Source organism: Acanthopagrus latus, chromosome 1 (assembly GCF_904848185.1).
Source record: "Acanthopagrus latus isolate v.2019 chromosome 1, fAcaLat1.1, whole genome shotgun sequence".
In the NCBI taxonomy this organism is placed as follows: domain Eukaryota; kingdom Metazoa; phylum Chordata; class Actinopteri; order Spariformes; family Sparidae; genus Acanthopagrus; species Acanthopagrus latus.
In genome coordinates this window covers 12,735,790-12,748,158 of record NC_051039.1, presented here as the reverse complement: position 1 = coordinate 12,748,158, position 12,369 = coordinate 12,735,790, and the positions used below count along the sequence as shown (strand labels likewise).

General features: G+C 39.9%; 1 protein-coding gene across 1 annotated transcript; it reads right to left on the bottom strand.

Annotated features, from left to right (window-relative positions):
* Window positions 1-1,192: 1,192 nt before the first annotated feature.
* gucy1a1 (guanylate cyclase 1 soluble subunit alpha 1) lies at window positions 1,193-12,369 on the bottom strand. The gene is made up of 8 exons (XM_037099616.1): window positions 11,415-12,369; window positions 11,124-11,191; window positions 10,342-10,430; window positions 8,636-9,351; window positions 5,984-6,469; window positions 4,127-4,270; window positions 2,655-2,809; window positions 1,193-2,387 (listed from the first exon to the last, which is right to left on the bottom strand). Exons 1-8 carry the CDS (start codon window positions 11,646-11,648, stop codon window positions 2,249-2,251), a joined length of 2,031 nt encoding a protein of 676 aa, XP_036955511.1. The 5' UTR covers window positions 11,649-12,369; the 3' UTR covers window positions 1,193-2,248.

The window sequence follows — 12,369 nt, the reverse complement described above, 5'->3', positions numbered from 1 at the left end:
TGTAACACATATATGAACTTAATTAGCAAATAACTGCAAAAGCAAAAGAAAACATTTTCCCATCAGTATAGTGGCGGTGCAATAAAAGCACCATAACCGGTGTTATAAGAAGATTGAACTAAAGGGTCAAGTTTGAGTTAAAGTGAAGTTAAAATTAAAAGTGGAACATTACTAACAAGTGAGTCACCCACATGTTTAGTACCTGTGCAAACGCTTATAGTATATTAAGTAGTAGTTAGTAAATAAGTAAGCATTAAAAATAATATTCTGGCAATAAATGTATTTTACAATCAAATGTACAAATAAAAGTAAATTATACATATATTCATATTTATAAATATACCTGTACTTATATATACTGTATACTGGTCTATCAATTTTCAGCCTGGCCAGCAATCAGCTATATTTATCAATTTACTCACTAGCTGATAAAAATAAATTAATCTAAAAATGCACTAATTTGGCTCATGTAATGCAGCATGTAATCTGCAAAGTAGCTAGAAAGTAAAGAGTATTTGGGTGAAAGTAAAAATACAAAATAATAGAAATATCAAACATTTTTACTAAAATATAGTACTTCCATAAATGTACTTGGTTACATTCCATCAAGCAATGACATACTGTAAAACTATGTTTTACTTCTTAACCCTTTTAAAAATATATATATATATATAAAACAGAAGTATTGGTTGAATGTAGTATCCAGTTTTCATTAGGCATATACATAAAGACTTTATATGTACAATAAATAGGCCCATTTATTATTTCATTGCTGTTAGCTATGCTTAAACATGTAAGTAACAATCTAATGATTTGGCGGGTCAAAAGTTAGCTTTATATTCCTTATTGGCTGTTTAATCACTAATAATATATCAGGGCAACCTGATCATAAGTTTTTTATGTGAAAACTTAATCTCCAAAGTAACTAGTAACTATAGCTGCCAGGTAAGTATTAAGTACAATATTACCTCTGGAATATAGCCTTTGTAAAGAAAATTCTACAGCAAAGTGTGGTAAACCAAAAAATAATTGAACAAATATGGAGTCTAATTTGAGCAAATTTACTTAGTTACTGTTCATAATTTAATATCATATCATACCATGATGGTTGTGTCAATAGCCTAAACACTGCAAGTCCTTTATACCGAATAATATATTCTATACACTGTAGAGTCAGTCACTTCAGTCTGTTAATGTCACTGTTTATTGTGCTTTAATAACATTACATTAATGATAAAAGCACGTTATTATGAGTGATGGCAGAACATTCATTATATTCTTGTTGTGTCATATTCCTGCTGTATAGGAAAGAAGTGCAACAAAACCAATGTAATAAATAAAGTATAAACATGTGTACAGTGGAAAAAAAGTAAAAAATACATTTACATTACTCATATTAGGAAAATGTAATCTTGGAATGCTTAATGTCTAATAAATGGAAGTCTAAGTTACATGTTATTACAAATATATACTGCGTTGGAGCCACAAACCTCCGGAAGAAATCATTTTATGTCCCACCACATCTAAATAGAAAAAAGCAAAGTAAATATAACTAAACACATTTTTTGGGAAAGTCTCAACATCTGTAATCCTGCCTGTGTACTTCCTATAAGGCACCTGAATCTGCTCTCTGAAATCTTAATCATTTGTTTCAGCTTTTCCAAAATCTTTGTCACATGATCTAAACTGAAACACACAAAGCCAGTTCAGTTTTGATCTCCTCAGTCATACCAACAGGCCAAGGTGCTTTAGCAGGTACCAGTTTGGACAGATGTCAGCGTACCAGACAGATATTTATGGAAATGAACCACTCTTCAGGATCAACATCCAAAATGTATTTCAGCATCATATCGACATCATGATGATATATTCAAATGTCTTCACAAGAAGCAGGAAGCTAGTATTGACTAGTTGTGATGAATGTTTCAACAAAACAGTCTTGAAACCTCTGATTGACAGTGAATGTAAGTATGGATCTCTGATGAGTCTTTGGACAGAAAGACAGTTTTTGTATCAAATAAATTTGCAGAGAAAAAGCTACAGTTGTACAAATGGATAATTGTACAGAGACGAGACTCATGTTGACAGCGCTGTGATTGAACAGCTGTGAGAGTTTGACTGAAAGACAATATCATCAATATCTAAACAACCCAAACCAAACTATACAAGGTGTTCGCACTGTGTTCACTGGATACATTTATGTTTCCTCCGATCTTATGTGTTACTCGGGCTCCACGGCAGCTTGACTTCATTTCAGAGTCAGTTTTGAAGTTTTGAAGGGGGCCTCCAAAAAGTAACAAACACCAGGGATGTCCTCTGGGAAGTTGGCCGGAAGCTCCTGTCTGCTCCTGGGAACGAAGACAAACTCTGGGCGATCCTTCAGCAATCTGAGACAAAGAGCGCGCAAATAAAGCATGAATCTAAAAACAATGTGGCAAATTATTTGACACGAGAGGAAACACAGCGCTCGTCTGAAAGTCAAGTTTCCTGTCGAGAGCACATCTTTTTCTCTGCAATAATCACTGCTGGAAATAACACCGTATACAGTAATGGCTCATTAAAACTTAACAACTGTGATTTCATGTGGTTGACATTTACTTGCTTTCGTGTCTTTCAGTAAAAGAAGTAACCTTCACTGGCTGTGTTCACCTCACCTGTGGGTTGTCGGGCTGATGTTGATTTTTCTTGGTTGACTGCAGGATTCAAACTTGTTGGCCAGCGTGACATTGTTCCCAAAAAGGCAGTAGCGTGGCATCCTCACCCCGACGACACCAGCCAGCACTGAACCGGTGTGGAGGCCGATACGCATCTGTGGGAAAAATGCAACATTCAACAGGAGTCAGGCTTCTGCTTGTCTTTTATTCATCAATAGTATCACTGGAGCGCATGAACGGTGTCCACTTCTCAACCATACATGATTGTAGTCTTGGTACTATAACATAAACATAAACACAGCTGTTTTCGGTTTCACATAATAAAACAAATGTTTTTCAGGATCCTGTTGCTGTAGATACTCGCTAGTGCACCTGAATGTAGTCAAGACAAACTTAAAGGAACCCCGTGCCGTTTTTGACCCCTCATGGCGCTATGGAGCAGTGTTTTCAAGAGTGGGTTTGGAAGCTAAACATCGACGCTCACTGTGATTCTGACTTCCACGTAGGAAGACTGGCCATTAATTTGCATTGTGTGGATACGCAGGTGAAATCGGCAAACTTATTTAGTTGGTGTGGACATGTTACTAACTGTAACATTTAAAGACATAAGGTAAAACAGGGCGGGCTGACCTCTTTGACGTTTCTACTGCACTTGATTTGTGTACTTCGCTAGTGTCTTTGATGTCTAATCAACTGACTTTTTTTTCCAGTGTTGTCAGCTGCTACCCCTAGAATAAAGATTAATACAAGCATAGATTTTGGTGGCTTTAATTAGTTTAGTTTTGGTGGCCAGGCCAGGCCACAAATCACGGAGGACGCTGAGGTTGTGTCCTTTGTTATAAACACATTCTGAATATTCAAAAGGCAGAAAAAAATGCATTGTTATATCATGATAGTCAAATATCTTTCACCAAGGTACTTTTTATGGCTGCACGTTTATATCAAATGGAAAATTTCCCCTACAATTTGCACAATTAATTGCACAAGTAATTGTGTTCACTTGTATCTGTTCTGGTATTAATGCAGCTCTATGTTTGCTGGGGGGCAAGACTAATCTTTGATTTCTATGTAGTCAACAGTTTAAATTCTTTAAGTGTATTACTTTTGGTTCTTGACAACTTTACACAAAATTATTGTATTCCTCCAGTGTGATGACAATTCTAAGACTTTATAATGTTATGGCTAGGAATTGTCATACAAAAGTTTAAAAGAAGGACTGGTAAGTCAAAAACAGAACTGCTTTCCTAGCAAAACCCTTCAATGTCTCGTAACTTTGATGGAAACTTACGATGAACTTCATGTTACTGACAGCTTCTGTTCTGTGAGAGATGGGTCACTCCTACGTAAATGAGTTTTTTCTTTGTCAATAAAAACCTAAAGAGAGTTGTCGTATGAAAACACTCGTGTGTTGTTGGAGGCTTCATCATTAAGTTGAAAAATGAGTATTACAACAAGTGATACTTGACCCTCACCTGTATTGGATCTCCAGTTGGCGTCCTAACTTCGTCTGAAAGTTCCATCATCTTTAAGGCCATGAGTGCTATTTGGAGGGCATGAGTCTCGCTCTCCTTGTGTAAGCCACCGGCTACACAGTACGCATCACCGATGGTCTCCACCTGAATACATTGAATGGTCGTTAAAATGATTTCTAACCTGTCAACTGAGACAAGACGAAAGGCTTTAAAAGCTGATGGTGCTCCTGCCCAGAGTCAAGGGTTTCCTTATCAGGGCTAGTGCTCAGTGTTTGACCTGAAAGATTAAACTTTATTTAAAATGTCAAGACAAAAAAGCAAAAAGACATTTGAAGTGGGTATTCATCAAAATGTCTTCACAATCTGACTTGCTCTCCATCTTGTAGTAGACGACACAACGGAGGAGTCATAAAACTTAAATTGTAAAAGTACTTGATCCCTCGTCATTTTTAAAAAGTGTTTTTTCTCTTTTTTCTTCATATTCTTTCGTACGTGTAAATCTGGACCGGAGAGCACTCAGCAGCTATGTGGCAGAGACAAAGTGAAACTATTTTTAGGCCCATACATGTGGAGTGGAAACAGGGTCCTGAAGAAACCTCTGACTTCCTAGCGTTTTACGAGATATTTGTCAAACAGGCTGCTCTCTCTGTTATGCTTCGGTGACACTTTGATTACATTATCCAACCTCCCTGTAGATTAGCAGCCTTTGGCAGACACTAGGAGAGCTGGTCAAGCAATAGTCTCTGTCTTCTGAACTTGTGGGGAATAGCGATTTTGTTAAACATGTTTAATATGTGAAGGCATGAGATGCAAATTATTTGACTATATAAACCTTGTGATTCTACCTGATGTTCTCAAATATTAAGTCATCATAAGACGGACAAAGTGTCTGTTTGAAGTAGGTTTCATTTTTTTTTTTTAATTCTTAATGCTTTCATATTTTCTTTTTTATTACTTACCTGAGAAAAAATATAAATTAAAAGGCAAATGTGGGTGTTTTTATTGAGCCACAGGCAGAACAAGAGTTGCTGTGTCATCAGGGACACTGATGTAAATATTTTTAGGCAGCATTTCAAAGTTTTGCAGAATATCAGTTGATGAAAAATGAATAATAAAATAAATATAATTTTGACTCAAACTTTTAAGCAATTGATTAATACACCTATTTCAATCTCTGCAATATATATGGCATACCTCCTAGCATGACAACACAACTATGGAAAATCAAATTGACAGAAAAATGCAATTTTACCGTTACAAATAAACCAGTAAAATTTTAAACTTTCTGATCTTTTTAAAATAAGGTTTCAATGAGATTAACTTTAACTATAATTGTTAAAAACTAAGAATATATCAGCAGAAAAACACATTCACAAGGTTTGAATTTAGTTTCAATGCGTGAAAATTCTTGTAAATTTTACTTCGTACTGCATCATGTAATTTGCACTTTGCCAGATAAGGTGCATGCTAATAGCTTTAGCTTTACGAAAGGGGGTAAATAATGTCTTTTCAAATCAATTTAGGATGTGTATGGAGACATTTCATGTTTTATATCAGCTGTTTTTTAACATTTCAAATCAAGTCCCCATTTACTTCAGCTGTAAGAGAATGCTGCAGTGGTGTCTTTTTTTTAATGAAGCTACAGAAATGTTTTTTCAAGTACAAAAACTTCACTCCATTTGTCATCAGCATGGGTGTGAGTAGATAATGACTACATTTTCCTTTTCGGATCAACTTTATCATCCTTTAACTTAGCAGTGGCTATGGCTAAAAAAAAGGACTCATTTAATCATGGGCTTCAATGTTCAACTTCAAACAAAAATCCAAACTATGTGCTCTCCTGATCCTTTAACCTACCTTATAAACATCGAGCTCTCCACAGTGGTGGTCAAACCTGGTGTACAACTCATTGAGCATGGTGATCACTTGCATCGGGGTGCAGCGTGAGCAAACAGCCGTGAAGCCCACGATGTCGGAGAAGAGCATCGTAACCCGCTCAAACTTCTTGGCCCGGACCGTCTGGCCCTGCCACAGCTGCTGTGCCACAGTGCCAGGGAAGATGGAGAAGAGAAGGTCCACTGTCCTCTTCTTCTCCTCCTCCAGTGCTTGGTGAGCATGCTCCAAAGCCGCCTTGGCTTTCCCCAGACGCTTCTTCAAACCGTCCTGGGCTTTGGCTTGTTCACCCACAAGCACTACGTCCCGCAGCGCGTTGTGAATGGGGATGTCTGACAAGTAGAGGCCGCGACCTGTGAGCTCCTCCAGCTTGTCCACACATGGCGAGCCCAGGAACAAGATGGCGTCAGACTCTGAAACGTAGATCATCTGACCTTTGAGATCCATGAGCTGAAGGGATAATCAGATAATGAGATTAGATCGTTTTTGTCTAGTCTGTCCTAGTTGATAACTTTTTTTTTTAAATAACTTTATTAGATATATCCTGGAGTTAAAGTTATTATTTGAAGTGTAAATCCTCCACAGTCACACAAAGAAAAATACAGTTTTTTCTCTCAGTGGCAGCAGCACGTTTGTAAATATACAGTTTATACATACATAAACTGTCTCAAGACATATATGGAAGTTAAACATTTGACATGAAGAAACGCAGACTTGCCATTTGTTTGGTATTTATGAAAGGGCGACTGTATGCAGCTTTCTGTCATACCACACCAGTAAACACAGACCGAAGGCTTATATTTCCAAAAACTGGGATGGTAACTGGAAAATAGGGCTGCACAAGAGGGTAAATAAAAATCTTGTTGCTTTTACTCGGACCGATAATATGATGGATATTAGATTCACGGTTATTAGGAATGATAATTTTTGCATTAGAACTTAAAATTTCACTGAAAATAGGCTATTAAAATGCCGATGATGGGACATTTGTCAGACCAGGACAACTCTGCAGTGACAGTCCTTCATTATAAGGCTGTCACACATTTTGCCTCTCGCGATTTGGATATTGCACCTGGCCATAACGTGATTTTGATAATATTTTTGATTAATTGAGCAGCACAACTGGAAAAACTAACTATCCCGTCGAAGTCGAGTACATTTTTTACTAGCCACATTTGTATCATACCAACAACTATTAGACGGATCACATGACACTTTGTACAGACATTCATGGTTCCCAGAGGATGAAACCCAATGACACTGGAACCCCTTTGACTTTTGGTGCCACCACAACTGGCAAACTTCCCATGACTTTTACTCAGGCACCATCATGAGGTCAAAATCTTAATTTTGTCCTGTTCAGCACTAAATACCTTCAAAATGAATTACTTTTACTTTGGCCTTAACTGTGCTTTGTATCTACAGCTAATATAAGAACGTTAACCTTAAACTAAGATGGTTGACATGGTCAACAATTTAAAGTTGACCTTATTTAATGTTCATAATTACACTACAGAGACATGTATTGTATGCTACGTATGTTGTCATGATGCTCATGTTCCTTGTTTATGTATCAGTGTTGTACTTTGTCACTGACAAGTGATGAAATAAAGTTTTGAAAAAAATAATGGATAGATGGCGAGCTGTCTTTCTTTGGTTTCTGCACACGTCCAATTAAACTTTTTTTCTGTATGGGATTAAAATGGGCGAGCTGAACCCTCCGTCATGTTGACGAACTTCTTGAATTTTGAGTGACTGGATTGATAATCGCCCCCACTTCAGGCAATTCAAAAGAAATCCGGCAACCAATATAGGACTGCACATTGTCGAGGTAGACAGGTTTTTAAAGTAACTCATGGGAGGATATTCCCAGTTATTCCCACAAGTATTTTAACCCGATCTGCGATAAAATCCTATATCCTCCCATCCTCATGCCAATCATTACATTTACATCACCATGACTGCTAAAGCTTCAAAAATATTAAAATCCCTTTAATACTTTGTTTTTCTTACTACAGCCTCACAATACAGCTGAAGGATCATTTTGAAATGTGCGATAATTAATGCTGAAGGTGCCGCTTCTGTTGACATATTAGTGATGGCTGTGCAGAGTGGACTTGTCAGCTGAATAATACATCATATGGCCCAGATGGAAAAAAGAGACTTGGACTCTTGCTCTCAGCTCACTTTTTGCCTGTTTTAATTGGACTCGCAGGCTGCTAACGGTAACACTACCATTAGAAGCCTGAGTGGAGGCATCTCTGGCTGAATGTCATTAGTCATTTTACCACTGCTGTGTTTACTCACTGATACTTTTTTTTTCTCTTGTCATGGCGACCGATTGCGGTGCACCCTCACATAAATAGCACAAGCGTGGCTGTGCCTTTGATGGATGAAATGGTTTGACATTTGCTTCTGATCTCCGCTGGGGGTATAATGTTGATCTCCACCTCAAGCCAAGTGCACCCGAGTCCACCACTAATAAGCTCGACTGCTTATAAGCAGCTGGATTTTTTTCTCTCTCTCTGTCTTACTCGATTTTATACCATGACTGGAAGACCTTTTCCGCCTCATTAGGCGGTGACGTCACTTTTCAAGTTAGATACGTCAACGTACCTTCCCTGTGTTATCTGTGGTGCAGGCGCCATGCTTGATCCGGATGATAAACTGCGTGTTCAGCATGGTCAGAATACCTTGAAAGGTGCATTTGATCTGAGGGGAAACTATACAGAAGTGTTCCTGGAAGTGGGCGGGCCGCCTCAGTCCATCCTTCCTGGTCAGTCTCTTCCTGAGCCCGTGTCCTATTTGTACCAGGACCAAGTCCTGGTCCAGGATCAGATGGAAAGGGAAGATGGTGGAGAACAGCGAGGTAGGAAGAGTCCCAGCTGAGGTCGCCCGCAGCGGACTGGGGCTCAGATTTTTAGCATCCTTAACTACAACTGTGTACAGCAGACTGGGCTGCGGGCTGGACTGCAAGATGCAGTCTTTAGCACCGGGGGGGTCCATCAACACATCCACAGTGGTGTGATACAGCAGACGGGCAGCAGCTTTGATGACTCCGGGGAAGAAGAGCTCAGTGGTTGGGCGGGGATTGAAGAAATAGACAGTAAGCAGACCCAGATCCTTGTCTAAGCACAGCACCGACGGTTCGTTTACACAATCCTCTCTGTCCGGGTTGGGCAGCGGGCTGCTCTGTTTCAACAAGACGTTGAAGCTGTTGAGGAAGTCGTGGAGGGCTCCCCCCACCACTCTCAAAATGTGTCCGTCCTCCTCATAACACATGTTGAAGAGCTCCTCGCCAAGAGCCACTCTCACGGCTTCCATCTGGATTGCTGTCGGATACATGAGGGGAAACAGGTGAAGATGTGAAACCCAAAATACACTTTTTTTTTTTTTAAAGGTCCAGTGTGTTGGATTGAGTGGGATTTAGGAGCAGAAAAGAAGCACAGCTGCGGTGGCAGCAATAGCTTCCTTCTGCAGCTCATGTTAGCATAATGCACAAACCTGGAGTAACTCTGGTGCTGTGGAGCTTTTGTGATGTGATTTTTCCAATTGGAAACCTTCCATTAGATTTTCCTCAGCTTTTGCTGGTTTCTACAGTCTTACCAACCCCTGCTTTAATAATTGTTTTTATTTGTGTATAATCACCTGATGGAAAAAAAAAACTGTCTTTGTTACAATGGAATGGGTCTTTTATATCTACAGAGGGAGCGGGTCCTTCATGGAGTCAGACATGTATCTAGCGTAGCCAAGAAAAGACAAACCACAGTTCAGGTGCCAGAATAAACGTTGGAAGGATACGTTTCTGTAAACTTTACATTTATTTATGTTGAATTTTAAATTTTATGTTGTGACACTGGTTAGGTACAAACACCACTTGGTTAGGTCTAGGAAAAGATCATGTTTTGGTCTCAAATAACTGTTTTGGTTGCCACAAGGGAAGCAGGACATGTGCAGACTCCCTGTCAGAAAAAAAAAAAAAGAAGAAGAAGAAAAAAAATTATTGTCACAACAAACTCAACTGGAATTTGTCAAGGTTTCCTATAAAAAAAGATGTTTTTTATTGTTGTCACACACATGGCTGGAAATTGTTGGTTGGGTTATTTTTTTTCCTGACTACTGCGCTGTAAACAACCACTGACTCAAGAGAGAACCATCACGTTTTTCACTCCTTTCAGTGGCCATCATGGGGAACGATGACGCGAGGGGTATTTTGTTGGTTTCAAGCTGTAGCCTCACCACTAGATGCCACTAAATCCCACAACACCAGACTTTTTGAAAGTGGAAATGCTTCATATTTTGAGCTTCAGATATGACATTACCTGTTTTGGCTGAGTACATGTTCATCATTTCCACTAAATGCTCTGGTTTGTCACTGCAACCCTGATGGTCCGTACAGCAGATCATTGGACTGTGAAGACACGCATCAAAGTCAGCCACATCAACCACAGCTCAGTGGGCCACATTTTCACAGAAACAACTCGGACTAAGGCAGCTGCAACTGTTATCTTCATTCTCGGTTAATCTCCAAATAATTTCCTGAATGAACTGAGTATTTTGCCTCGAAAAAGGTGTAAAACAAGCCATTGGAAGCCTGAGTGCCAAGTCTTCCAATGTCTTGTTTTGTTTGCAGCAAATTCCCACCGTCTTGAGACAGCAACCAGCGAATGTTTGGCAATTTCCGCTTGAAAAACAGCTGAAATGATTAAACGATTATTATACTTTCTTAGCTCTGCATCGGACTGTGATCACTCTGAGAAAAGCATGGAGGCTGTCTCATCGTCTGCTGTTTTTTTGTTTTTTTTGCAGAATGTCCGGGTATCCATAGCAGCGTGAGTCTACACCACACCACATTGTTGTCACCATCATCATCATAATCATCAGTGTATGGCGAGGGTGGGAAAAGACATCTTTGAGGGATGTTCAAGGCTCCGGATGAGGCTGCAACATCTGTTACATCATGATTGTTTTTGGGATGCAGACAGTGGCACTGAGGGCCTGTAATTGTAGTCTATTTGTAACAGTCTAGGAGGAGCAGAGTGGTTGTTATTGATGCCTGGGTTGCAGCTGTATGAAAACACACAAACACACAGACACGTGTTACCTTTCAGAGTCCCTGATTTGATCTGATAGTCTCATCATTCCTTGCAGGGCAGTGTGCAGCCTTTGAAACTGTATGACAGAAGTGTTGAGCGAGTTAAAGGTCACCGTCTGGCAAAGCTTCAATTACAGATGAAACATAGAAACACAGGATTACCGTATCTAGTACCTCAAGTGGATAAAGAGGAATGGAGGAAAACGTGCGACGCCAGCAATTGCATTTTTTTAGTTGCATGAGCTGAATATTAATGCGTAAACATGTTTTATTTTTTTTTATTTTTTTTTTTTAACTCACCTCAGGACATGCCAATTTGCGGATGCTCTCCCCAAGTGTATGCAGGTTAACTTTGGCTCTGCTGCTCTTCTGCTGAGGTAGATCCTCACCTGATTTTCCGTGCACGTCCTTAGAAATAGGCAGCAAATCCGCCGAGCGCTCCTCAAAGTCTCCGAGCTCATGATTATTTTTGGCGCTGCTGGAGAAAGGACACTCTCCTGCGATCTTCAGCTCCTTCAGCTTCGCGCAGAACATCTTCCCCGCGTAAAACACTCTCCCTCTGGCTCTTCTCTCTTATCTAATTTCGGAGGGACACGGTCCTGGGAGAAGAGGAGCAGCTGCCGCGGTCTCTGCTGGGAGAAATGCCATCATCTGGTGCGCTGCTGCTCATCCAGGGTGCCTTCCTCGTCGCGACGCGCGGATTCAAATGATCAGCCCCCCCTCTCTCCAAAAGAAAAAAAAAAAATCCAGAGTGCACATACAATATTCATTGAAAAGTGCACGGGCAAATGATGGCAGGGAACTGTCGGTGAGCCAAAAGCCAATGAGAAACTGGGAGAAAAAAGAGCAGTAGGCCAATCCATGCGCAAGTGTGGCGCGGTGTGGCCGAACAACCTATCAGCGAGGAGACATTATTTCCAGGCGACTCCTCGCATGCGATTTTTTTTATTATTCACAGCAGCCCATGAACTGGCTCCCATCACAAGTCACTGGTCCCACCATTAACACAACGGTCATATTCCTCTTATATGTATGTAGGACTTCAGGTGTGTGTGTGTGTGTGTGTGTGTGTGTGAGGCTCAGTGGTGTGACAGCTTTGTGTTAAATTGATTACAGAATAGTTCTGTTCAATTTCAAATAATTTTATCTGAGTACTGACTTTGTCTGTTTATGTCTGCGCCTCTCTCCTACAGTGTGAGTTCCTGAGTGTGTTTCCTGAGTGTGTTTCTTTTATGTAATACATGTAAACTGATGT

What these genes read in the sequence shown, in the direction of transcription:
- gucy1a1 (XM_037099616.1), bottom strand. Translation starts at nt 11,648, where the DNA reads ATGTTCTGCGCGAAGCTGAAGGAGCTGAAGATCGCAGGAGAGTGTCCT. An exon ending in CCACAGATAACACAGGGAAG is followed by an intron (nt 6,470 to 8,635) that starts GTACGTTGACGT and finishes TTATCCCTTCAG; the next exon opens with CTCATGGATCTCAAAGGTCA. An exon ending in ATCAGCCCGACAACCCACAG is followed by an intron (nt 2,388 to 2,654) that starts GTGAGGTGAACA and finishes TCTTTGTCTCAG; the next exon opens with ATTGCTGAAGGATCGCCCAG.